Here is a 27,532-nt window from a genome sequence, read left to right on the forward strand (position 1 = left end):
CCATGGTGATGTAGTGTGCAGATGATGATCACCACTCTTCACTGTATGCACATCTCTCCCACTGCAAGGGCAGAAGGAAACACCAAGTCATCTTGGAGCCCCTCTTTTTCTCTCATTATACATCCCTTTCATTTGCACTCTCTCTCCCCGTTCTTCATACTGCGTCACTTCCCCCTCTCAGTTGCACTCCCCCATTTCTCTCTCTTTTCCTCTTGATTCAGTCCATTTAAACTCCTGCCATTTACACAAGTTTCATTAAGAAAGCCTGAAAGTTGCTAAGCTGTATCAATTTAAGCCACAAATGTAAACCTCACTGTGCCCTATCAGCAAGCAAGCATCAGACTATCACACCACATCACGTTACATGGCACACTTTCTGTCCACACTGAATCTGGTAATGGAACTTTGTCACGTCATGAAAACAATTCTGTGGTCTCAGAGTAACCACTGAATACTTCCTTATTATTATTACCTTCACAACAATACTATTGTGGGTAACTTACAGATATCACTGTTGTAGCTTCTGTTATATATAACACCACCTTCTACACTTTGTAAAAAAAAAAAAAAAGTGAAGATGAAGATGTGAGACGTGTTTCGTAGTAGCTCCCTTGAAATGTGACTTTTTAATCATATCGACTCGCTGACGAAAAAATGCGAGGACCTGGAGGGGTGCTCTAGATGGAACAATGTGCGACTGGTGGGCTTACCTGAGGGCACCGGGGTCCCCGTCCCACTGAGTTCATGGCCCAATTCCTCAAGGACTTACTGCGGTTGGACAACAAACCTACTTTGGACCAAGCTCATCGTTCCCTACATGCCAGACCCAAGGACAGGAAGCCGCAGCAACCACTCGTTATCAGGGTGAACCTTTTCCAGGTCCGTAACCAAATCCTACACCTTGCGGGTCAATTGTCACCTCTTCACTACAATGGTAGCAAGATCTTCATCTTCCCAGACTTCACTCCGACGGTGGCTAATAAGTGAAATGGGAGCTTCATTCCTGCCCGAATGTTAAGTTTGGACTAATCTTTCCGGCCACTCTTCACATTACACTGCCCAGCGGTCAGAGTGGTTTACATGGCTATTCTAATATATTAACTGTTAAGTCATCTTTTGCCTGGTTTAAAGTGTTAACTAAAATAAGCTCTTTTATTGTTTACACACCATGTCACATTTCTTTTGAGTTTGCCAAATCGGTGTTGATAAGTTAGGTTGGGTGTTATTTCCAGGCAAGAGTGTTTGTTAGCAATATGTGGGAGGGTTGGGCGCATCCCGTTTGGGGGGGATGCTTCTGCTAAAGTGAGAGGGGTATTTGGGTTTGTTGTTCTTTGTGTTTTTCTGTGTATTTTTTCATCTGTCATATGTTTGTTTTGAGCGACTCTGCAGACCGCCACCTGTGTTTTTACATAGCATTTTTGTTTATTTAATATGACCCAATCCAATACACAATCCACAGTAAGAGCTTCAGCTGTAAAGGGCTAAATAACCCCATTAAACATAGCAGTGTGCTTCACTATCTCCACCAACTGGGGGCACATATTTATTTACAAGAAACTCACCTTAAAATTACAGATCATTTTAAAGTGAAGAATAGATCATACTGTGGCGATCAGCATACGAGTGGGAGGTTTAAGTATTAGGGAATGACCAACCAAACCAGACAACGCCACCTTGGGAATTTCACCCAAGGAAATAGTTTTGTTTTACCTTATTGGAGCTAATACCAAGGCACTCAGGTTCGTTTTACTTAAGGAGCAGGAGACGTGGTTCCAGTTATAAAAATATATATTTATACATACAATATATACAAAATTTCATAAAACCAACATATATTAAAAGAAGCTTTGCGTGTTCTCTTTAATAGAAAGAAATGCACAAACAGGGCTGGAGCTTACCAGTGGGGGAGACTAGGAGAACGGGGAGGTGAAGGAACCCATGGAGAAAAGCACCCCACTTGCTCGTGTCACTCAAATACCAAAACCAAATAACTGAGGAGGGGTCGCACCGCACACACACACACCAAAAGAAAAGGGGGAACCCCACCACTAGGACACCAGGACTGCCACCGTAAGCTTCCAGCACCTGAAAAAAAACAAGAAAAAGAAAATATTAATGAAGGGGATAACTCCAAAACAAGCAAGCAAAGCAAACAAAACAATCCAATAAGCAAAATAACCAAATAAATAAATGAGACTTAAAGATAGGCAGCAACCAAGGTTACAAATTAACCAACTTAACAAAATAGTCACTGTAGCTGCCAAAAATAACTCAACTTAATGGTTAACAAAATAAGCTAACAAAAGTGAATAAACAAAAGAAAAACAAATGATTTACTAGGAATAACATTTATACACAAAATAAATCAAATGATGAAAGTCCAGCTACCAGAATTTACAAAACTCAGGCACCTTGACCAAACAAATCACAAAGTAATCCTAATGTAAGAGAGAAAAAAAGGAGCTACAGTCAATCAAAGGTAATTAATTACTAATCTGAAAAGAAAATAAGATCTGATTAAACAAAACCAAAACAACAAAAATTAATCCAACATAAGAAAATCAAAACCAACACATGCTGCATCAGGGCTGAGGCAAAAGAAAGAGGAGCTAATAGGGGTGAAGAAGTTCTGTCGGTGGGCACAGAACATCCCATCCAGCCCAGCCATACGCATACAGCAAGCACGTGCAGAGCCCAGCAGATTAAAGCCACCACAGGAGTGATGCGAGCAGCGCACTACGCAAAACATGCAGCAAAGCAGCAGCGGGTCTTCAGACAGCGTCACACCGCATATCAATTAACATCTACAATGAAAATATAAAATAGACTAGATTAATATTAAAAGGATTAATGCTGAGGCGGAGAGGCTGGGCAACATGGGCCCTACATACCGATCAGGCAGCATCGATGACGCACACACACACTGGAGAGGGTCGGAGCACTTCAGGTCTCCCAGCGGCAGTGGCAAACGCGGCTGACCAATAGCGCATTGAATGGCAGATTACCGGCGAGCCAGCCCCACAGGTGCAGCGTCCGCCCGTCGGACGTCTGCACACAGACAAACCATAACTGTGACAACCGCAAAATCCAATGCAAACAACAAAACCAGGCAGCTACCGCTACATTACCTGCACAGGCGATGGCTAAGAGGAGGAAGTGAGGCAACCTGGAAGTGGGTGGGCCTCAGAGCCAAAGAGCAAGAGGAAGGCGAGATGGACACTGCCTCCCTAAATAAGGTGGCCTCAGGTGCGGATTGGCTAATAAGGTAGGGGAGAGCAACGCAGCACACTCACCCATGGGAGAGCACTTCATCCTGCTACAATACATACTATTCCCTTTACACATTCAAACACAATATCTGATCCTAATGGTAGATATATTATTGTCACAGGCCAGATCCATAACACCCACTTAGTTCTAGCAAATGTCTGTGCCCCTAACTGGGATGACAATGTCTTCTCTTAGCATCTTTTCTCAATATTACCAGATATGTCCTCTCATTATTTGCTTTTAAGAGGAGACTTTAACTGCTGGCTGGACCCACAGCTGGATCACTCATCCTCCACAGTTTCTCAACCATCGAGGTCTGCCAAGGTCATCTAATCTTTTATGAAGGAGTCTCCGACGTCTGGAAAACTGGAATGTACATTTTCTTTAAAAGCAGAACAAATGGCTGGACTGAAAGCTTTTATTGGAAAAAAGGATGTGTTTGTTTCCTACAGGGTTTGGTAAAAGTTTAATTTACCAAATGGCTCCATTGATTGGGAAAAAGATGGGACTCAGTGAAAACCCAGTCGCTATTGTTGTTTCTCCGCTAGTTGCTCTCATGGAGTAGCAGGTCAGGGAAGCGAACAAGCTGGGAATCACAGCCATGCAACTCAGAGTCCACAGTGAGGAGGAAATCCGCAAAGACGGCAACACTCTTTCCGAGACATCATCACAGCTCATCTCCGCTGCAGCTTGCTGGTCTGTTTACAGTGGCGCTGTGCTAGCCTACGTCACACGTTTCGTTTACTCTGATTGTTTTTTTCGTCTTTCCAATTGCGTGAAGGGGCACTTTGAGTGACAGCTGTTGATACCACCCCTTGGGAATAGAAGAAATGTACAGTCTGTGTCCAGACCCATTCGCATTTTGCGAATTGGGTCTGGCAACGCCAGGCTAGGATTTCTCCACCTTCCTTCAAAAAATGTTATTGTACTACAATTATAACTGACTGACTATATGAACATCTGCACAATATGTTCCTTTGTTTAACTATGGTCTGTTGAAAAACCCAATAAACAAAGTAAAAAAAAAAGGCTAGTTTGCTTTGTGGTGAAATAAGGAAGTATCATGTGGGTAATCCCTCATTTTAAAAAATGGAAAAGGACTCGCACACAGAAAACAAATGTAGACTGAGAGTCTTAATGAAAGATCATTTTACTGGGGATCTTCACAGACAAACAAGCAGCAAACGTTTCAGTCCTCAAGGGACTATCGTCAGTGCATATCCCTCATTTTAACCTTGTGACTCAGCTGTTCCTCAATTGGTAAGATACATCAACTGGAAATTACCAATGTACAAAAGTTTGTGCCAACACTTAGAATAGAAATTAAAATATCAAACTAGACAAGGAAAAACTTTGAGGTTTTGGTGGAGCTGGGGAACAAGTCAATTACCAAAAACACTGGAATTCATCTTCTGGGTACTATGAATATCTGTACAAGCCATAGAGCCATGCCACTAGCATGGCTTAAAAGCAAACGAAAACCTTAACCTACACATGTACTGTAACGTATAACATATTTCTGACATGTTTTCAGATTACAATAGGACCTCTGATGGGTGGCTAGAATGGAGGGGGTTCCAGTATTATTTTGAAAGTAGGTCCAAGGCCATGGAAGAAGCTCGTCGCTTCTGCCAAAACAGGCATAGTGAATTGGTAACTATCAACAGTGAAGCTGAAAGTGTATTCTTATGGAAACGGGTAAGGAATAACATTTATCTTGCATTACTGACATTATTTATCCGCTGTCATTTAAGCTCAAAACATACTGCAACATAAGCACTGCTGGGTTTACTATGTGCCTCTGTTTGTGTATGTAGATGTCCAGAAATAACGGAGATAGGCCTTACTGGATAGGCCTGAACGTAGATCTTGATGGAACATTTGGGTGAGCATGAATTAAATAATGAATAATGAATTAATGAAAAATCAGAAAAGACTTCAAAGAAAAAAGAAAGTATCAAACCATGTTACATGTAGACATCGTAAGCAGTTGAACAATGTGTCGTGCTGTATGTTATTTCATTGGATTTTTTTTACTAACAGTGCTGAAAGGTTGGCTCGATACCAGTGATACTGAAACTGTCGGTCAGATTTTAGTGTTTCTTGTACACTTTAATTTTGTTGCTCTGCCATCATATGCATATAAATTAGGCCAACTTGTCTTTGTTTTTGTTCATGTCAAATTAATCATGATCAGTATCATTATTATCATCTATTAATAACAGTCATGGCCATCTCAACAGTCTGGGCCCCAGCCATTGTAAGTTTAATACTTAATCCCCATTTAGTTCTGATTTTGTCTTCACCAATTCCAGAGGAAAATATCAATCTCTAGTTTCTCACATTGAGTGTGTAGTTTAGTGCTGGGCAGGTGGCATAAGGAAAAACCAAAACAATGACCCTATACACACCAACATGCTCTCAAGAGCTAAGGGGAACTGCAGAGTTGGATGATGGTCCGGTGGGTTTGCTAATTTAAGCAACCTCTTTCACATTACACATATTCATTTATAAGAACTGTTAATATCAAAGTATTGCTAAGTGTAGCTCCAATTATGAAGCAGTTATCTTGTCTTTTTGCTCCTTAGATTCAAGAGCAGAGCTCATTTTGTCAAACTATTTTGCAATATGACAATTAATGACATTGAAAACACAAGATGAAAATTAAAGTAAAAGTGAGTTTTATTGTGCTCCAAAAAGGTGGATGGATGGTTCTCCAATGGTGTTTCAAAGGTGGGATGAAAATCAACCTCTTTTTCTACGCAACGATGAGAATTGTGCTGCCATGACTACATTCATGGGTGAGTAGCACATAATTGATTCATTTTTACTGGCATACTTTTATAAAATGAATTTAATAATGTATAATCTGAGATTAGATTTTAAATGTAAAAATACACTCTGTTTTTGCTGAAGTTTATTTGATATTATTGGGTGTCTTACAGGTTTCTGGCATGTTTATAACTGTGGGTATACATACAGAGTCATATGTAAACGCAGTGGCACACCACCTGCCAATGCCACTGTAGCACCAACAGTTCCTCCTCCAAAAGGTGGCTGTCCCCAAAACTGGAGAAAATTGGACTCAAAGGTTGGAGGTCACTTATAATTTTTATAGTTTGGTAGCATGGGTATGCATTAAATCAGCCCTCAATATAATAAAGCATTGCTCTTTGGGATTTAAAAAAAGCTATGTAAGAAAATAAAAAAACATAATTTTAATGTTTTTGAAATATTACACTAAGCTGTTGATTTTTCATCCAAAGTGTTACAACATCATTAATAGTCAGAGGGAGACTTGGTTTGAAGCAAGGACAAAATGCAAATCAATGGGAGGAAATCTGGCCTCAATTCTCACAGGACATGTGCAAGGTTTGTTTCATGTTTGTTTTTGTTGTTGATGTTTTTTACAAGGCTATCATTTATTCCAGTTAGATTCAGAGACACGTATTATCCTTGAATTCCTTAAAGATGTAAATGTCGTGAAGTTGTTCACAGTAACAAAAGATTCTGGCGATTTGACTTTATCTAAAATCTATGTCCCCATGCATAACATTTATGATTAGTTGTATGTCTATATCTGTTAAACATAGCAGCAAACATCTTTAAACTTCAGGCATTCAGGGTCTACCCAACACAAGCATTTCTTAAAGGCGTTATTTGTTCAGGCTGTATTTACCATATGATTAATTAATATAAAGTTTATTAATTGAGATGACTCATTTAGCAATGTATTGGACTTTCCCTATTATGTCCCATGGATGATAGATGCTACAATGAACTTTAAGTGTCTGCTCAGTAAAGCACCAAAGTCACAACACGGAGTTGCAGGAGGTCAGATTTCTTTTATGTGACAAAGGTAAGGAATGTTAACCGACAACACAATAGCTAAGGATTTTGTGTTAGAGCAAAAGAAAAAGAATCTCTTTGTCAATATTTCAGATCTAAATCCTCTAGGGAACCTGGTAATGTTAATTCAGGGGAGGGAATTGGTCATGTCCAAGAAACTCAAGCACATCCAATTGCCTGTGATATAGCACATGTGATGGCTGTGGCATTCGCTTTTGCTCAAGAACTACCAGAATGCACTGTGTCACACCAGGCCAATGAACACTACTGCTGGTGGGTGACATATTTGCTATTTGGCTTTTTCTCACTGAAAAACAATATGTTGGCTGGCCAGTGACAAACAAAGAGAGACAGAGAAAGAAAAAGGGGTATCGCTCTCTCGATTCATTTCTACACTCTATTTCTATGGTAGATGCCGGCATAAAAGAATGAGGAAGTACAATCTGTAGTTCCAGCAACAGCCCTAGAGGCAGTAAAAATAATTTCTGTTGGCAAATGAGCAGAGATCTGGGCCCTGGTATGATAGAGGAAAGTTAAACAAAATTCATTTACATGTAATGTCCACACTGTTATGATACAAAGGTGGTTACATTTTGGTTAAGTATCTCTTAAAGTTTTGCTTAGTTATGTTCTTTGTCAGTTTAGTCAATTGCCAATGGAAGAAGTTAAGAAAAGTCGGAGGCAAAAATCAAGGTTGACCCACACACATTTACCAAGTTGTACATGCTCAATTTACTAAACAGGTCTCCATTAATTCCAACTAATGCTACGGTGCCATGGTGTTCTGCTGAATCTAACAGCAAACCAAGTTAAACTGGCTTGAGCCACCTGACTAACCAATTACGTTGGCCATTAATAGAGCTCCACACTAACAACAACGGGTGGTATTAAGTTGTAAATGTAAACCAGTGTCCAGTTAGGTAGTGTTTTCTCCCTTATTTTGTTTTGCAGTTTAAAGTAGACCCCCAAACTCTTCAAGAACATCTGAGAAGTAGAGTATAGAAAAAACAATAATCAATGTGCTGAACAACACATATACATACATAAATGCATTTTATGTAAATTCAGGCAAAATTGGGGAACAAACAAATGATATGACCAATTTGTGTTACCTTTTCAGCATTTTTGGCTGCAAAATTGGTGGAGGCACCTACCACAGACCTGTGGATTGGTTTGTATAAAGAAGGTGACAGTGAATTTCTCTGGACTGATGGACAAAAAATGCAATACAATCACTGGAGCGTAAGTGGACTCTGCAATTTTTGTATATTAATATCAAGTACAAGAGAAAAAGTACTATTTTTAACAAAATTAAAACTGATCATTCTTTCTAATGATGACTGAAGTGATTAAGGACTCTTTTGGGGTAATTTACATGTTTAAACTTTAAACTACTGTACACACAATCATAGTTACCGAAAGAATGAGATTGCAGAGAGAGGTTGTAATGAGTTCCCTCCGTAGGTTGACAAAATCCTGCTTTGTTTATCATCTCAATGAGTGACAGGAAAACATAAAAACTCTTCCCAAATTGAAAGAGAATACAGATTTCTGAAAATGTCAAACTATTAAATCTGTACAATAGCTTACCATATTTAAATTTTTTTCAATTATCACATATAATATATATCACAGTTGATGTACTCGATACTGGGTTAATGATTTTGGTGCTCTTTATACCCAACCTAAGAAGTCACATTTGGATAATGTTTTACACACAGGCTATATAAATATGCATATACAGTCTGGTTTACATGGATGGATGGATGGATGGATGGATGAGTTCCATATTAGAACCAGTTGCAAAATTTCAGGTTCCCAAGGAATCACTAAATATTTCAATTTTGGTTATCCATTCCAGAAGAACTACACAATGGCTTTTTGTCTTGACTAGATAATGTTGCGCAAAGCAATCCATTTTGTTTTTGTTATGTTAAGGCACTATGAAACCAGTAATTAGAGATGCAGGCACACTAGTCTGTGTAAGGCCGTGTGCCATGGACAGCAGTTCTTCTTCTCTGCTCCAACTCCTAACACAAGGTTTGCTGTCAACACAGCTACCATCTCTATCTTACTCACACTGCACAAATTGACATTTGACATTTAATAACATTTTTTTTTTCTCTGGCTGGGGATCCTGTTGACCAGCAGCCCTCCAGGCCTGTACAACTGTAGGAGATTCATGAATTCATACTGTACTGTTTGTAATCAATTGTTTGGGTGTATTGCTAATTACTTCTGACATCCATTTTCCATTGCAGAGGTTTCACCAGTATCACAGATATAAGGTAAAAGAAATTTTGATACTTTGAATGTGATATGCAACACCTCTTAATTTATCTTGACTTGGAGCTAAACGCATCACAATCCTATGACAAGCTGGAGTTCCATCTCTGGTACAAACAACCTTTGTTCATAATTTTGATGAATTAAATACATCTGATCTGTATCTGGTTCCAGAATTACCATTCGCCACTCACCAAATGCCAGTGAAAATATTAAGTAGAAAATAACATGAATGAGTCCAGCAGTATGGCTATGGCGAGGATCCAAAAAGAAACAGGACACTGGCAGGCGCTCAGATAATTCTCCTTATTTGGTTTGGGCAAAATAAACAGAAACAGATCTGTTTCAACTTCAAAGTCACAATTAATGTATATAGTGCATCTACAGGTTACGCTAATGATGGCTTTGAAGCTGAAACATGTCTGTGTCCGTTTATTTTGTCCACTTAAAGGGCCAGTGTGTAAAAATGGTGAGTAACAGAGACATCAGTGGTCAAATTCTAGATTGCAGGGCTCACTCGCTCACCCCTCCCGTCGGGTAAGAGACGGTGGCCTCGTAGGACAAAAAGCCTTGCGCAGACACAAGTTTTTCAGGAGTAGGCTGATCTAGCGACGAGGTGAATATTTATTTAGGAATCTAAACCATGTTACAATATTGTAGCGACCGTGCAGTAAATGTTCTGTTATAATGTCAATGTTCTGCGAGTTAATGGCATGTTTGGGATTGAATGAGTATAGGTCGGGGGGCGGGGTGCGAGTGTGACGGGGATGAGAGCTGTGTGAGTGCGCGTGCTGGTGTGTGAGCGAGCTGGGGAGAGAGCAGCAGTGCACAGTTGGAGTTACAGCTAAGTTCTTGTTTGTTGGTTGTTTTGGCGTGGTTACAGCCAACAGTAACCTGTACTGTTCAGTTATAAACGGTGGTTTGCCAAATAACTGCGTCATCCTTTCCACAAATCCTGGCGGACGCTACAATATGTTATAGCTTACCGGTCAGATATAAGTTATCTGTGAGATATATGTTAGGAGTGTTTTATTTCTAATTGTTTTGGTAACACAAGCAAACATTAGCACAGTAATGCTAAAATAACACGTTTTATGTGATAGTCACGGCACAGTGCGGCAAATATAGGTTGGTACGATTATAATATATGCGTTTCCAGAGTGTTCTTCCACAGGACACAGGGTTCGTATCCTGCTGGGGTTGACGTCAGCAAAGGCATGCGGTTACAAGAGGTTCCCACCACCAAATCAAATTGGATCAGATTATTCTGAGCCAAGTCCTCAATGAGGGCACATTTCAAGCCCATCATAGACAGGAGGTTCAGACACAGAAGTGGATTCAGTGTTTTACTGAATTTCAATCTGATGTTTTTGGATTGATATTACTGTTTTATTATATATTATATATTATATTATTTATATACTGTTTTTTACTGTATGTTGCATTTTACTAGTGGTGTGTGCTATACTCTACAGTACACCACCTTAATACAGCATCTCCATATCAGTTTATCAGAAAGAGGAACATCTGTATTTTTGACGGTATTGAAAATGATATCTATGGGATTTCTTAATATCCTAGTATACCATAATACCTTGAGACCGCCCAAGCCTAATATGGAAATACAGATAAGAAAGGGATAAAAAACTGAAATCTGAAAAGTAACTAAAGCTGTCAAGCTGGCCAGTGCAAATATTTTCAAACTGGTTCAATATTAAGACAAACATCAGGTCAAATCAGTATACTGAAATTTAACTCTAGGTGACTCAGTTGCTGCTCCCCAGAACATATGAACATATGAGACTAACACCGAGTTCACACTGGACACGGAAGCACCCAAATTTGTTAACTGTTACGCAGCCACCCTTAGCAGTTGACTGGCCGTTCCCACCAGAAGCCCATTTCTCTTATGTGTTACCTGTAGAGCTCTGTCTGCTTGTGTGTGTGTGTGTGTGTGTGTGTGTGTGTGTGTGTGTGTGTGTGTGTGTGTGTGGCTCTGCTTGACTCTCTTGCTCTCTGGTCATACACAACTGACAAATATGTATCATTGTATCATTTATTACAGTCACATTATATATATATCATATTTACTGTACATTTTAGATCATTCACAATACATTTTCAGTGTGTTGTGTCTTGTCAGATTTAGTTGCAACTTGCAGTAAAAACAGACGAAATGACAAATCTATCAATGCAGGTTGCAAGCTGGCCTGGGCACTTGGGAAACGCTGTGTCCAATGTAAACAGCCGGTGTCCAGTGTAAACAACAATTAACATGGGTGCCAAAAGCAAGCGGGCAGTGCTCCATGGAAAATTTGCACACTTCGCGGCACTTCCGCATCCAGTGGGAACCCGGCATAGGGGGCAAAACATGCCACTAACAAACAGCACTCATCAAAACAACCACCCCTATTATTTTCTATGTACAACCACCATGCTCATGGATGTGCTGCCTCATGACAGTCTCACCGCCCCTGAAACTGTGCACAACCTGTCAGACACTACTGTCTCCATTAGTCTGTTTATGTATAAGCATAATATTATGTTAGTCATGTTGTTAAATTTCCTATTACTAATGCAATAAAAGTTGGATTCAGCACCTTCAGTCCAGGTTGCTGATGTAGGCTTCTTTTAAATTTGACAGAAGCTGTAATAATGACGAATGCCAGTTCAGCCACTTTGCATAAAATCACACCGGTTTAAGCTTATTTAAACCTGAAATCAACTTAGCTCTAGTGTTACATGGATCTTACCAAGGTTTGCTCTTTATTTTACAATTGCTTTATTTTAGCAGAGCCTATGTGCTGTGATGACAACTAATCTCAAAGCTGGTCCTGGATTCTGGTTAAAAAAGCCCTGCAATGACACCAATGGATATATCTGTGTTCAAAATGTTGGTGAGTCTATACTCGCTTGAATGCATTTCCTGTGGCTCCTGTTCCCTTTAATAATTTCAATATAATATTTTCACATTTTTACATTTACCAGATATTCTGTATTCTCTAACTGACAAAACATAATGGCATCAGCCAAGCATCACCTATTTTATCACATGCTTGAACAGTGTGCACCCTGGTTGCGGGTGTTTGTACTACAGTATAACAGCAGGCACATGGCACATGGTATATGGCATGTGCATGACTGGGATAATGTATTTTAGAACAAATAAAAGTCCGTGGTGAGAATAGATCATGAGGTAATAGTAAGGAACCCATTTGCAATTGTTTGGCCATAGACACAAAGGCCTCTAGTTTCGCAGACCGGGTGAGGCAGAGGCACAGCGCACCTGCACTTCGCCAACTGGGTGTGGCCAGGCGGATTTTGCAAGTTTGGCACACCGTGTGCACTGGCGCAGCTACTCCTCTTTCCCACCTCTGTCACTCCTACCTGCGCAAGTCGAAAACAGGGAGGAGAGAAGACGTGGAGTGGGTTTTACACAGCCAATTCACATCACATCAATCAAATGAGCCCCTCTCCTCGCCCTTAAATGCGCCGTGCGAAGGGAAACTAGAGCCCAAAGTCTCCTCCTGGCAAGGCAAAACCTCAGTGGAGCTTTGACTAAATATTAATGAATACCTTTTTAATTGAGAGGTAATACAACTTACAACTGCACCTGAGCAACTGAACTAAAGTAACTGATGATTTGTTGTGCGACTGTTTTGTATTGTTAACAGTATTACCCAATGATCCAAATCATTATTTCAACCGTACAAATTTAAGACATGTACTGTATTTTAAACATAGTACAATTCAAACAGGACAGCCTTTTAAATGGTATGAGCAAATTAAGTGTATTCTCCTCTGGACAGTGAAAAATAACTCAAGTATCTAAACAACAAAACCCCTGCTTTAAAGATTAATTGAAAAACTAAATTTGTCTAATTTCTCATCCATTCAACAGACCCATCTCTCCCAGACTCCCCTGAACCAACAACAGCCAACTATTCTTTAAAAGCCTTCAATGACTCTTTCGAGGCTGTTGCCCAAGAAATGAACTGGTATGCAGCCAAAAAGCACTGTGAAGATGATGGTGCCAAACTGGCTAACGTGCGAAACCCATGGTCACAGATCTACATTGAGCTGATGGCTTTGAATCTCAAAGCTAATTTGTGGATTGGACTTAACAAAATGGAGGTACATTTAGAAATTGTATTCTGTGATTATAGGAATTTTGTTATGTTTTTTAATGGAAATATTAATTACAGATAACATGGATGCATGAGATGGATGGGGTTTTTTTTCCTGTTGATACTGACAACTGATAATTACCTCCTTCTCGTAGCCAATACCAAAGATAAACATTCCATGTTTTTTGTATTTCAAAAAGAAGGTGTTAACTTGTAGTTTATGCACAACTGAGGATAAGAAAGGCTCATATGTAGTGAGCTAAGGTGGATGACCAAGTATTCCAAATCTAACTTCACAAACATGCTTAGGCTTATATAGTGTTTTGCCTAAAATTTCAAATAAAATGTTTTGAAATAATTTGTCAAATCAGGCATATCAACACATTACAAACAATACTTAAAGAGCATCCCTTAATAAGACAAATAAAGGCTTTGTGTTTCCTATACACTGATTTATTTGTGACGGCCTGCCACAACATCGACACACTGACCCGCCAAATTTTGATTTTCCAACTGTTTTTACTATTTATAATGGGTAAACTCTGATTTTATTGTAGTGCTGCATGCAGCGCATTGATTTACTCAGCCCCTCCTTGATCCGCTCTCGCTTTCTCCATTTATCAAGAGACATAAGCACAACCTGCAGTCTGCCTGCACAAACACAGTGACAGGGCTAACTGTTAGCATCACATGGCAAATATCAACTTATGGTTATTAACAGGTGTAACGACAGCACACAGCAAATGTTACCACATGCTTATTAATGGGTTTCACAACAAGCTGTGTTGGAGTTAGGCCTGTCATGATAACAAATTTTGCTAGGCGATTAATTGCGTAATATTGTGCTTTTAAGACCATTTTTTATTACTGTTGTAATTTTGCTGTTTTTAGACCATTTTTTAAACTTATATAATGATAATAAAGGCATAATGATGCAAGTACATCCTTTTAAAGAGAAATAAACATTTATTTAACAAGAATATTTAGGAATGCACAAAAAAAGAAAATATAAATATCCGAAATAAATAAATAAATAAATAAAGACCTTATAAATACAAAAAAAGTAGACTCTCAGTCTCTCACTCTCAGGTGTGCACTTAAGTTGGTCATATTCGCTCTTTTTGTTGAGCTGGTTTTAGAACAAACCTGGCATACCGGCTCGTCCAAATTACTGGGCTCCCCTCTGTCATTTGGTTAAAGATTTGGTGGAGAGAAACAAGGAAAACAAACACGCATGAAAATGGCATTTAATCGCAGCCGAAAAAGTTACCGTCACCCTTTTATATTACCGTGCAATTAACCGACTTAACGCATATTGCGACAGGCCTAGTTGGTGTTGGTGTGTTTTGTTAAGCTCATTGTTGTAAGTTAGCCAATGCTGCTGTGTTACCTCGGGCTACCCTGGCAGACACTGAACTGACCATTCGCCAGTGGCGATTGTTCTAAGACTGCAAGGAAAACTCAGCTTCCCCTAAAATGTCAAGAAATAAGTGGTCAAATATGTACTGTTGTGTTTCCATTTCATTGACTATATATGCGCTAGAACGCGTTCAACTTTTGTTGAGTATCAGCTACTTATCACAGGTCACTGACGCGACTTTCTTCTCATTCATTCCCGTAGCGTCACAGTGCATTAAGCAGTGGAAGCTCAGCGTCCAAAGACTTCAATGGGGAAGCATAGAGTGGGTTGTTCCACTGCAACGAAACTAGACAGTCATTGGATAAATGCTCGGTTTGTCCCGCCCATTGGACGCTCAGCGTCTCTGGGGGTCTATGGGGCAGTGAGCTGGCCTCGGCTGGCCTGGATGCTGGGCTTCTGCATGATGATTGGATGATCTGTCTGAGGCTGAATCCCTTTTTGATTGACAGCAAAATGAGCGAATCAGCGATCTAGAAATATAAACCACCACCGGAACATTTTTCAAGTTTCATTCCGTTGTTCCGAGTTGATCTGGAGACTTTTCCAATCCTCTTAGTGACTTTTTCTTTGTTAAAAACGACAAGTGACAATCTAGCATCTTTTTCTGGTGTTATTGGAGACTGTACTCGTGTTTAGAGACTCTGACTTCTGTTGCTCTGCAGTTACTGTCCCCAATGAGCAGCAGGTGCTGCTGTGAGCCCCTCCACCGTCCCAAAGCACTCACAAGCGGTCACACTATCCTCGCGCAGCAGCCCCAGCGGGCGAGCGAGCTAGCAAGCTGTACATAATAGCAGACAATTTGAATATTGTCGACCGGATTTTGGTGAAGCCGTTTGATAGTCTTCCATACGAGGAGAAACTTAGAGTTAAACAGCAGGGCAGATCAACACCTCAGATTGATTTGGTGCAAAGGGTGGGGAAAAGTAACAGGTCTTTTCACACATCTGAAAATCTTTGAGGTGTGTTTTGCTGTGGTTCTGTGGCATGAGTGTGGTTGAAAAACAGCTTCAATTAAATGCTCCTTTTATAAGTTACTGCCTCGCCACAATATGACAACTATTACAATGTAAACTTAAAGTGAGCTTCCCCTGTTTGCAAGACCAGCAGCCGCCACTGCCATTCGCCCAGAAGGAAGCAGCTCTGGGAATGGCCCTTCAGTGATGTATCTAACCAGTATAATGGCACCAACACACAGCGATCAGTCCCCAAGAGGCCCCCTCAGAATTTACTGTAAAAATCAAAGATGACAGATTTCCTTAGAAAAACAACCAGACTATTTTTCCAATTAATGATGGTGACTGCAGTTTCATCAATTTTTACCCTCAGACTGATGGATATTTTAGATTTATTGATGGCTGGCACATCACTTTCACCAAGTGGGCTTCCTGGGAACCAAAACACGCCTGTGTATTTGTGGATCAGAATGGATGGTGGAAAACTGCTGACTGCAATCAGAACATGGGCAGCATTTGCTTGAAGTCTACAGGTAAGGGTAGTGTAAATTTTAATAAATTCATATGTGACTCATCCTAAATGTTATCCTGTTAATAGATCACGCATACAATTGTTCCCAGAGTATTTTGTATTTGATGTGATGTATTTTTTATTTCTCCATGATCCTGTCAAATGGTTCTTACTTCAGTTCGAACATGAAAGTATGTACTATACAGTAATTAGTTTTGTCATTCATAGATGTGCCACCAACAGAGTCAAGCAATTTCCCAGGAATCTGCCCCGAAGACCCAGAAAAACCCCGCAATTCACGGCGGCAACCCAGCTGGCTACCATTTAGGGCATACTGTTATCTCATCCTCACACAACAGGATAGTTGGTCAGAGGCATCTACTAACTGTGTAAGACATGGTAAGGATTTTCTATGGAAGTCTAATACATATTCTTAATAACACAGGTGTGTGTAGCTTTTACTGGACCAATTGTTTCATTGTTTGCTTGTCTGTCTGTAAAGGTGGAACTCTTGCAAGCATTGAAGATCCAATTGAGCAAAGATTCATTCTACGCAATATTGAAGTTCTGAAAGACAACCAAGTCGCTTTCTGGATTGGCTTATATAAAACTCACAGAGGTACAGTCACACTGTCTGATCTTTCATGCAAAAAAAACATAAAACTATATTTGAACATAAATGAGTTAAATTATGTTTGTAAAACATAAGCTTTGAAACACAGAGGTTACAAATACTGTAGCTTAACTATTTATTCCTGCTTAATAGAGAACTGAAAGAAGCATAGAATTGATGTTTGGTTGACAAGAAATGGAGAATAAATATAGCTGCACCCATAAATACCTTTACATCAAATATAGATGTGTAATGTGAAAGATATCGCTCATTGTGCCAAACCTGCAAGGAATTATCACCTAGCTCTGCAGTCACCCTTAGCTCTGCAGTGTTTTAGTATCTTTCAACTTGTTTATAATTTCTGGCCCCAACACCACTTTAATAAACCTTAAATCCACCTGTAGCAAGCAGCAAGAAATTTCAAATTGAGAACACAGGAAAAACGTATTCGAAAAATGTTCTAAACCAAGAGGTGAGAAAAGCCATGCTTGTAATTATTTTCCAATGCTAGAGAAGTCTGAGGTCAGATTGCAGTCAGGCTCGTAAACTCCAGGAGCCACCAGAATGTTTCACTAGCCTGCAAAACACGCACATCGGAGCAACGTCAGCCGTTAGTGTGAGCTGTGAGCTGTAATTTGGCAGTAAGCAGCCATGTGTGTCTGACCTTACATGGTGGAGCCGTTGAATGTTGAATGGATTTGTGGAATTTGTTGGTTGCAGTGGCGGATGCTTGCTTGGCAGTCAGGTACGAAGCTCTGTTATCTGTTAGTGTACCTGTAAAGCAGCAATCTCCAGGGCTAAATAAAGAAAGAGGCAAACGTGCAAGTGCCAAAAACTGCAGTTCCTCTAATAGCCAGTCAATCCCCATGGAGACCCATATTAAAATTCCCAAATTTACAGCAGAAATAAACATGTTTACAGCCTGGTACAAAAAACAGTTTGAGTCTCTAGAGCTTCCCCCTTCAAGACAACTATAAGGCGGGTGCTAAGCTTCAGATGCAGCCACTTCAAATTTCTGTTTGGCCCTTGGTAGAGCCCTGACCGATCCGTGACAAGTCCCTTGGCCGGGCTTGTAGTTCTAATGAGATCCCCTGCAATGACGTAGAGAATACGAGGCTGACTGGTAACGCCCCGAAGTTTAATTTGTAGAAACCAGTTGCAATGGTCTCTCTATCCACCAGGAGGACCAATGAGAGTGAAAGGTGAAGCAGTTTACTGCACCTCTTATGACGGAGAGAGCCTCCCACAGAGCATATTTAAGGATTATCAGGCTACCATATCATAGGCAGGGCTCAACAATAAGGATTGCCTGATTGCCTGGGGCAAGAAAAACTCAAGGTCAGGCATGTAAACTAACAACTCACTTGCTCGATCGGGCAAGTTGCTAAAAATAGTAAAAGTTAATAACTGATAAAATAAATCCATTTTAAAACGTGCTCCTTCTGCTCTGATGCAGCGGTCTCTCTGCCTGAAGTCACAGGCACACGCTGTGTAACAATGTTCTGCCCACAGCCCCCACTGATATTATTTTGCGCGACCGACGCTTCATATAATAACATAACAATATACTATTTATGGTGTTATGACATAGTGTCATTTCTGTCTCTACATGGTTCTTCTCTGCTCTTTGTATCGCGCACGGCGGAGTTCTGCCACACACACAGGTGAGCACGCTAGAGCGGCTCGGGCCGCATTTTCCTGACCAAACCCGACCCCGAGCCTGGTGCAGTTTGTCAGCTGACAAAGTTATAGAAATGGACAGTGTGTAAATAACCAACAGACTGCTGTTACGCTGCTCGCACAGCAGCGTAGCATGGCACTCGTGCTGAGCTTGTGTTGCGTTCAGGCGTTGTCACGTAAATAACAACTTCCAACACTTAAATAGGTCACAGCACAAAACAGCAGCATGTCAAGTGACTTTTTACTTTATTATATTCAATAAAAATCTAAATCTAAATCTAAATCTTGAAACACCTCATATGTAATCTAGACAGACATTTCACCTGCTCATTACTGTGCACAAATGTACTGTATGTACTTAGTCCTAAAGAGCCCTTATGGTGCCAGTAGATACATAGAAACATCCCAGCAGGCTGTGCTTTGCAAGCATACAAAAAAGTTTCACGCATGTGAAAATTATTTTTCATTGTGCTTCACCTCCGCTGCTACAACTCCATCCTAGGGGAAACACTGCTGTGTGCGTTTTGTGCAACAGGCGGATGTGGTAGTCTACTGGTAGAGTAGAGAGAGAGCTAAGTAGCGTTGAAGTAGAGTAGAGCAGGGCAGAGAGATGGAAGCAAAATATATTAAACCCGGTGTTAATACAGCAGAACTGGAGAGAGGGGTGAAAAATAAACAGAGGTGGGCATGGCTCAAGTAGGGCGCAAAATTACAGACAGAGAACGATTGACAAATTTTTCACTTTAAGCCCTGACACTGTCTTATTTGTGTAGGAATGAAGCTTCAATACATGACATATGTTGTTTTAATTAATAAATACAGTGTGAATAAAGATTACATAACTGCAGTCTTTGTTATTTGATAGCCACTTAAATTAAACAATTTTTATAGGGCAAGTAAAAACTGACTTCGGGCAAGTAGATCTCTGACCAACTTGCCCGACCGGGCAAGTGAAAAAAAACCTTAGCATTGAACTCTGATAGGTCATAAATATTACTCTTCAGCATTTTGTTATTCAAAAGAATTGCGTGAAAATTAAAGTGATATGGCTGGGAACCAAGCAATAGTACAGCAAGAACAAAACTGCATTTGAATCATTAGTCTTAGCGGCTGAGTTTGTCTGCAGTGGTAATGATAATAATGTCATATAGTAATGAATATAGTAATATAGTATAAACATATTCATATATATATATATAATATCATTATTATGGCTATATAAATGTAATTTATGGTGCTGTTAGATTGCTGTTAGACCACCCCACTACAGAATTTACAGAATGTGCGAAAGACAAGAGGATTTTTTTTTAACCTCAGTGAAAATGTTGTTTTTCAAAGACTACACACCAACAAATATGGACTGAAGCAGAATCTTTCGTTGGATAAAAACAGCTTGTGAATACTGGAAATGATGACATAAATCTTTTCTTTTTTAATTATTATTTTGACATTCTGACCGTACAACACTCTGCACACACTCTGCCTGCCGCACGCAGCACGGCTTCACATCATTGATCTGTCGCTGTCTGTCTAAACAGATTCATGGAAGCGATATTTCACAAAGCGCCACTCATTGAGCTGTTTTACATAGTGTGAAAATTACTTATTCAATACATGTTTATTGATGTTTATTGATAAACATCAATAAACATGTAAACATATTTATTGATTGACTTTTGGAGTCAGCCCTAAGTGGCCATTCAATGAACTGCAGTTTTTGGCACTTCTGTGTTGGCTTCATTTTTTTAGCCCTGCAGGTTGCAACCTGAAAAACAGTCTGAACTCAACTGAGTTTTCTCTGGCAGAAAATCCAGTTTTGTTTTGTTTCTTTTAAAGATGATTTTTCAGCAATTTTGCCTTTATTCGACAGGACAGATCCAAAGTGAAAGCAAGAGAGAGAGGGGAAACTACATGCAGCAAAGGGCCACGGGTTGGAATCAAACCTGCGGCTGCTGCAGCAGGGATGAAGCTTTTGTACATGGGGCAACTGATCTAGTAGTTAGTTTTAATCAGCGACTCTATGAGAGGACATGAGTTTAAACCTCGAGATTATCATGTTGCAGATTTAGAAAGAATCCAAGTTTAAATAAATTTTTTTGCTGTCAAACAGTTAAATCCATAAGTTAGTGTTTATAGTGGACCTGAGTACAAATCCTTGTTGTCTAGTTGTCTCAATTGAGTTATCCGTAGTCTTAAAGTTGTTGACTCCATAGAGAGATAATTTGAGCTTTTCAAAGATGATCATAAGTGTGTGCTCGTAAAGCATCCTTTAAACCTGTCTAAAACTTTGCTGGTGAAATTCAAGTTTGTAAACATGTAAAAATTAGTGGTTGTAGAAAAAAAAAATACGTCTAAATGAAATTTAAGCACCTAACACAACCTGCCACCTTGATTCAAATTTCTGGTATCTGTATCAGCACAGTTGAATTAGGTCAAAGAGAAAAAACATTACGACAAAAAGCTGACTAGATTGTAAAGACTTTTGTCAACTAAAACTCGAGTAAAACTATAAAGGATAAAAATGACTAAATGTGACTTAAACTAATGTGCATTTTCATCTACAGACTAAAACAAAATCTAAAAGGTTGTCAAAATGAACAATGGCTGTAAGACAACCTCATGCTAACATGTTTGCCCAAAACAATTTCATATAGGTGATAATATGCCAATGTTGTATTTTCAGCTTGTTTTCCTGCCCCAGGTGGGCAACTAATGCAGCTTTGGTGTCAATGCAAAATAAAAGATACTACAGGTTTTTATAATAACTTTCAGGTTCACACACTCTTTGGGTATATACTAGAACATGTTAACATACTTCCATGTTCAAAAAAAATTCTCACATCTGCCTGAATATATCTGTATATTCATCTTCTTCTAACAGCTTATTTAAGACACAGTTTTGAAATACAGACTGTTCATTTCTCTGTGGGTTGAGCATTTTGATACTTTCACAGTATTTATAAAGCACCTATATCTGCTTTATTTTTTGTAAGACATGAAAATACGACTTTTTACAGTAGATGATGCAAAATCTTGTCTCTGTTCACCTTCAAATAAAGGAGTATCAAATTGAAGAAATGCTTCATCTGGTACAAAAATAAACTTCACAGAGAAAACATTTCTTCTTGTCCCCAGACACGTGGCAGTGGTTGGATAACACTCCTATGGACTACACTAACTGGGATGGTAAAGTTAACAGAAACTATGCCGTGATTTCGCTTCTAGATGGGAAATGGTCAACACGAGAAGACTGGGATGACAGGGGATACATTTGCAAAACACCCAAAGGTGAGATCATCATATTTAATAGGACAAAGTTTGAATTAAAGTAAGGTTTTTACAATGATGAGAATTTGTAACAAATATTGTTGAAACAATAGATTAAATTAAAGTCATGGTTGCATGTCAGTTCAATTGTGATAATATAGTCAAAATAAACAAGATTTTTTTTTTTAGAAACACCAAAAACTCACTTAAATATCCTGGAGTCATACACTAGTCAGGAAACATACATTTTTTTCCCATTGATACAAACAAATATGTTAATACTGTGATACTGTCACAAATTTGAAAAAATACTATAATATTGAGTTTTGGCAATATTGGCCAGCACTAAATGAAATGACAAAGGATTGATATGCCCTTTGAGTTTCTTATATTTTGTTTTTATCATGTTTGTTCTCTTCTAGTTTTAACAGAAGCACCACAGACGACTGGTAAGTTACACTGCTTTCTCTTTTTTATTTGACTCAAAATTATAAATTTGTTCTTCTCGCTCATCATCTACATGTTGAATCTGTGCAGTAAATCCAACGGTGGACCCTCAAACCCATGGCCACAATATTTTGCCTGTTGTGCTGGTCATTATTGCAATTGCCATAGGGGCAGTAATTGCCTTGTTTCTCTTCAAGAAGTCTGGACTCCGCTTACCTATACCTGGTACCTTTGTCAACCCAATCATCTTCAACAATGAGCAGTCCCAGTCAACACCAATAAACATGTAGCAAACGCAGAAAAAAATAATCATGTGGCTGATTTGACTGTGTAATATAAATACAAGCAGAATCTACTGGGGCATAAAATGTAAAATTTATCTTGGGCAGATGGTTGATGGCATTCTGACAAGAATTTCATGTAAAGTATTAAAATGAGAGATGTTTCAATGTAGTTGGCAGTAACTGGATTTAACCCACAAAACAATATAAGATGTAGGATGTCTTTTTCAATATAAAATTCTTTGTAATAGTTAGAAATTATGTTTATTTGTAAATTTTATGACAACTAAGAATTTACTGATATCTATACTTAGTTAAACAATGGTTTTATCTGCATTTTTGTGAAGTGTTGCCACTTTTAGTTGACCACTTCTCAGACAAAAATATTTAACATTTATATCCTTTACAATTATCTGCTGGTTGTGGTTACTGATTATTTCTCCAAGGTTTTACATGAAAAATAAACACATAACATTGATTAATCTGTTGAATTCATCTCTAACTAAATTTAAACATATTTATCAATTGGCAACATAATAAATCACATGACATTAACAATAAATCGCCAGCCGTGACAACGTTGCAATGGCTAGTATTGTTTTCACCTTTTGAAAGTCTGTGTGTGTGGGTGTGTCATCCTTGCAGAATGTGGTGATGGTGGCACCTATTGTAGCTAGAACTAACAACAGAAGCCAGTGAGTATTTTGTCAGGTGTCTCGATGTCCATGTGTGTGACTGTTGATTGCCTAATGTACTTACCTCATAACTTAACATTGCTCACAAAAGGGTGACCTTAATCTGTTTTGGTTTTCTTTATTAATTTTGTAGTGTGTTTAGAGGTTGCTTTCTGTGTTTTACAGTTTAACTCTGCTGAAAGCTACTGGCTTTCAGCAAAGCATTGAATGTTATAAATCATACTGCTAAATTGCAAGTACCATCTAATTTGGTGAGCATTATCTTTCATGCAGAACACGCACACAGAACATGCATTGTGCATTAGAATGGTGCCTTGTCTAACTGGAAATGGCTACACTGAGGCCTGCTGCACAGTGGCTGTCTTGAACCAATGCTGCATTCTAGGGCTGACCCAAAAAATTCAAAGCTTCAAAGCTTCGTTCGATGGCACGGGATTCGATTGTGAAAAAAACCCTGAATATTCTGCCTTTTTTTCTCCCGTTTTCTGGGGGGACCTTACTAATCACGCCGTCAGTTTACGGTTGTTTTTTTCCACTTTAGCCATATGTAAACTCAAAGAACGAGAAGCAATGTCTGTTAGGCATTTAAGATTTCATGTTCCAGTTCCAGTTTGTGTTTTTAATTGATTGATTGTTTTTGGTTGGTTGACAAATAAAGGCCAGCCCCATTAGGCTGAGTGAAGAAGTCATCTGGTCTGATTGTTGCATGAATTGCCTAAAAAACTTTCACAGTAAATCAGAGAACAGGGATATTATTATTGCCACGGGTTATTTGAAATGGACAAAGGTATTCTTTACTGGTGAGTTAAGGGAGAATAGCTATCATGTAATTAAAAAAGAAAACATCTCAGACAAGGAAATAGAAAGCCTGACGTGCAATGAATGGAGACCTATTATCCTGCTTGAACACAGACGACTAAATTTTTTAAACAATGTGACTCAAAATAATGATAAAATAGATTTTATCGATGTAAAATAATATGCTGATGGTGACATTTTCCACCGGTCCGCTGCGCTCTGAGTCTGGTGTCAGTGACACATGCTGCTCTGAGTCGCGCATCTGTCTGCTTGCGCTGCAGTGCTCGCCAAGGGTTTTAATTTTTAGTGTTAAATCAAAAGTTAAACACTAGTTATCAGCAACCAGAAGTGTTTTTTTCATTTGTGAATATTTTTCTAGGGTTGCAAGAAACTACCTTTTCGCCATAATTTTTAAGTGATTAACTTTTTTGGACTTTTTGTTTTCGCTCAGCCCATTTGTTTGGAAATTAGGTAGTGGCATCTCCATGGCAAGGAACTGCCTTCCTGTCCTGGCATACATTCTGGAGCAAGTAGTTAAATTTTTAAATTCAAACCACTGGGAATATTGCTCACCTGTATGGTCCCTGAGCATCAAAAGGTATACTACAATTTGTCCAGAACAGAGCTGCCAGACTGGTTCTACATTGTCCCGTAAGGACAAACACTGACAGCAAGCAGCAAACTCGTCTGGTTACCGGTTGAGAAAAGGCTTAAGCTTTAAGCACAGTCACATTCTTCAGCAAAAACATTTATTCTACTATACCCAAGTTTATTCATAATCAAGTTACCAAATGTAGTAACTCTCAATCATTTCACTGTAACAGCAAGTGATGGCCAAATTATGTAAACCTGCCCAGACCTAATGCCTGAAAAAAGACAATCATTGTAATAGCTGCCCCCTCAGAAGTGTCAATCCTATAGCAAGTCCTTATTTAGATCCAATTTAAGAAAACTCTAGGGACTGAGGGGGCCCAGAGTACCATGATAGCTCTGGAACTCTGATGATTTTGTAAAATTTGAACAAATGTAAGCAGTATTTTCAGAGTCACATGACTTTTTTGTATTCAGCACAGGTTCAGGTACAATTATATCTATGTGGTATTTATCTCATGGTTATACTTTTTTTAAATAACAGGTTAACAAACCTTTTGTAAAAAGTAGTCTTGGGAATGTGCTAGAATTTGTAGCAAACATGACATGATGACCATGATCCATAGTGATGAGTTTTTTTAGGTCACTTAAGGTGATCACTGAATATGCAAAAGGTCCTGTTCACAGGTCAGGTCTGGCCAGGCAATATACTCACAAACACATTTACACTCTAATCCTTTTTCACAGTGTAGTAAAGACAACAACTCAAAAAAAGTCCTTTTGTGGCACTGTTTTACATCACCACACCATTTACAGTCATACAAAGACTCACACAGAATCACACTGTGATTCCAAAGTGTTCCATAGTTTATATATGGATCACCACAAACTCAGCTACGTAATATGAATAGTGTTATTTACAGGTAAGTGAGGTCTGAGTAAGAATTTGTTGGTTTGTGATCTGTCACAAAGTCCTGATTTTGAAAACAACCAACAACACACACAAACATACAAACACAGTGCGCATGTTTCTACAAAGACTTTGCGCTCCATCTCAGCTATGACAGCTATTATGTTTTTCTTATGGTATCTGGCAGTGGACACACCAGTAAAGTGTAAGGTTTCTGTTAACATTTTTTTCATGCTTGTATGATAAAAACTAATTAAGATATTAATGTAAATACATGACGTACTTGTCAAAATCCGATCTCCCCCAGTGGAGTTTCGGCCCCAGAGGGTTTATTTATGCATCCTGTCTGCACTGACGTATATTATATATACATTTATATACATTAGATATGACACATGTATGTAATAGGTATGTATCTATTAATCTAAGGAAGCCTAATAATGCCAGGTGACCTGTCAGGTGCTCTGTCAAGAGACCTATGAAGTGTCTCATTTGAAAAACAGTTCATAGGATCCATACTAGAAATGTACGTACAGACAAAAGCCAAAAATGGCGTTCGCCAAAAAAATATTCGACAATTTCTACAATCAGGCTTCCACCTCACCATCTGCGTCACCATTTTTCCATCTCCAAAATGTTCATAAGCGTGGGTCAAAGTTTCTTCCATCAAGTCTGCTTTTACAGATCACAACTTTTACGTGGAAATTGGCTTACGCCACTTTCAGGCCTCGTTTTGTGCTTTTACATTATATATTATATATTATATATTACGAATGTTTAGAAATGAGATCCCTGGTCTAGCAGGTATTTATAGATCTGTCTCTGTATTGTATTTTTCTGATAAAGAGCTTGATGCTTGAACTATCACCTCGGTGGTAATTTAAAAAATTCATGGGGGTAGACTGACTGTATTTTTCCGTCTTTTAGTTGACTGCCATTTACCTGTGTCAGTTGTGGCTTGTCTCCGATTTGTGTTCTCACTGTGTTCCTGGACAGCTGGCTGTATGCAAGCTTTCATGCAGTCATACTGACAATGCTGTCTCTTCTGACTGTATTGCAGCAGTGATGAATAGTATACTTCAAGGGAACCTAAAGACAAACAGACAAATTAAGTTCAGAAGAACAGGCTGTTATACAGAATAAATCTCAAAGGGAATCCAGTTGTAACAATGCACAAAATATTTTCAACATACTTAAATATTTAAAAAGGAACATCTGTCTGAGGTCTCTCATGAAACATTTGTCAAGGACAGCAGCAGAAAAGGTCCTTTGGTTGAGTCAACATGTACCTTCTTCAATCAAGTTGGAATTAAGGTCACTTAAACAAGTTAGTGTTATTCAACACATGTCTCTGGGCAAACTGGCTCAATCTCCACTTCTTTACCATTCTATCTGACTAAGTTATACTAATTCAGACTTATGGTAGTGTTGAGGCAGGTGGGGTCACAATGCCATCCAGTGGCTGCAAGCAATATAAGCATCTTCAATTTTAACTTGATCATTAGTTTCACTCAAGTTCCATTTAATTTTTGTTCTATTAATAGCTGTGTTGAAAGTTAGAGTTTAATAGTTAAGTATAAGTTCAAGAAAAGTCCAAAAAGTTAAAAAAAAAAAAAAAAAAAAAAGTCTATCATAAACCCTGGTATAAAGTCTGTAGCTACTCCATATACACACTGATTTTAGGGACCCACACAATGTTCATTTTCCTTTTGATACCCAAATATGCTTCATTCCGTTGTGGTGTTCTTAGTTGTGAAACAGAATATGTACACATATACTAAGAACATTCCCCTAGGCGCTCTCAGTGTCATTGATAACATCTTCAGTGTTTCCC

General features: G+C 38.9%; 1 protein-coding gene across 1 annotated transcript in view; it reads left to right on the plus strand.

The window, feature by feature from the left end:
- Nucleotides 1-24,066, plus strand: part of LOC125902243 (macrophage mannose receptor 1-like) — a 42,175-nt gene extending 18,109 nt beyond the window's left edge. Inside the window, exons 17-31 of the mRNA XM_049598447.1 lie at nucleotides 4,805-4,968; nucleotides 5,088-5,155; nucleotides 5,971-6,071; nucleotides 6,216-6,361; nucleotides 6,537-6,642; nucleotides 8,240-8,361; nucleotides 9,381-9,407; nucleotides 12,197-12,302; nucleotides 13,307-13,539; nucleotides 16,279-16,438; nucleotides 16,645-16,815; nucleotides 16,919-17,035; nucleotides 21,845-21,997; nucleotides 22,399-22,425; nucleotides 22,514-24,066. Coding sequence (XP_049454404.1) covers nucleotides 4,805-4,968; nucleotides 5,088-5,155; nucleotides 5,971-6,071; nucleotides 6,216-6,361; nucleotides 6,537-6,642; nucleotides 8,240-8,361; nucleotides 9,381-9,407; nucleotides 12,197-12,302; nucleotides 13,307-13,539; nucleotides 16,279-16,438; nucleotides 16,645-16,815; nucleotides 16,919-17,035; nucleotides 21,845-21,997; nucleotides 22,399-22,425; nucleotides 22,514-22,713 — 1,901 coding nt within the window. The 3' untranslated portion in view covers nucleotides 22,714-24,066. The remainder of the gene's footprint in view (nucleotides 1-4,804; nucleotides 4,969-5,087; nucleotides 5,156-5,970; nucleotides 6,072-6,215; nucleotides 6,362-6,536; nucleotides 6,643-8,239; nucleotides 8,362-9,380; nucleotides 9,408-12,196; nucleotides 12,303-13,306; nucleotides 13,540-16,278; nucleotides 16,439-16,644; nucleotides 16,816-16,918; nucleotides 17,036-21,844; nucleotides 21,998-22,398; nucleotides 22,426-22,513) is intronic.
- The last annotated feature ends 3,466 nt before the right edge of the window (nucleotides 24,067-27,532 follow it).

The sequence above is a fragment of the Epinephelus fuscoguttatus genome, linkage group LG15, assembly GCF_011397635.1.
Source record: "Epinephelus fuscoguttatus linkage group LG15, E.fuscoguttatus.final_Chr_v1".
NCBI classification, from domain to species: Eukaryota; Metazoa; Chordata; class Actinopteri; order Perciformes; family Serranidae; genus Epinephelus; species Epinephelus fuscoguttatus.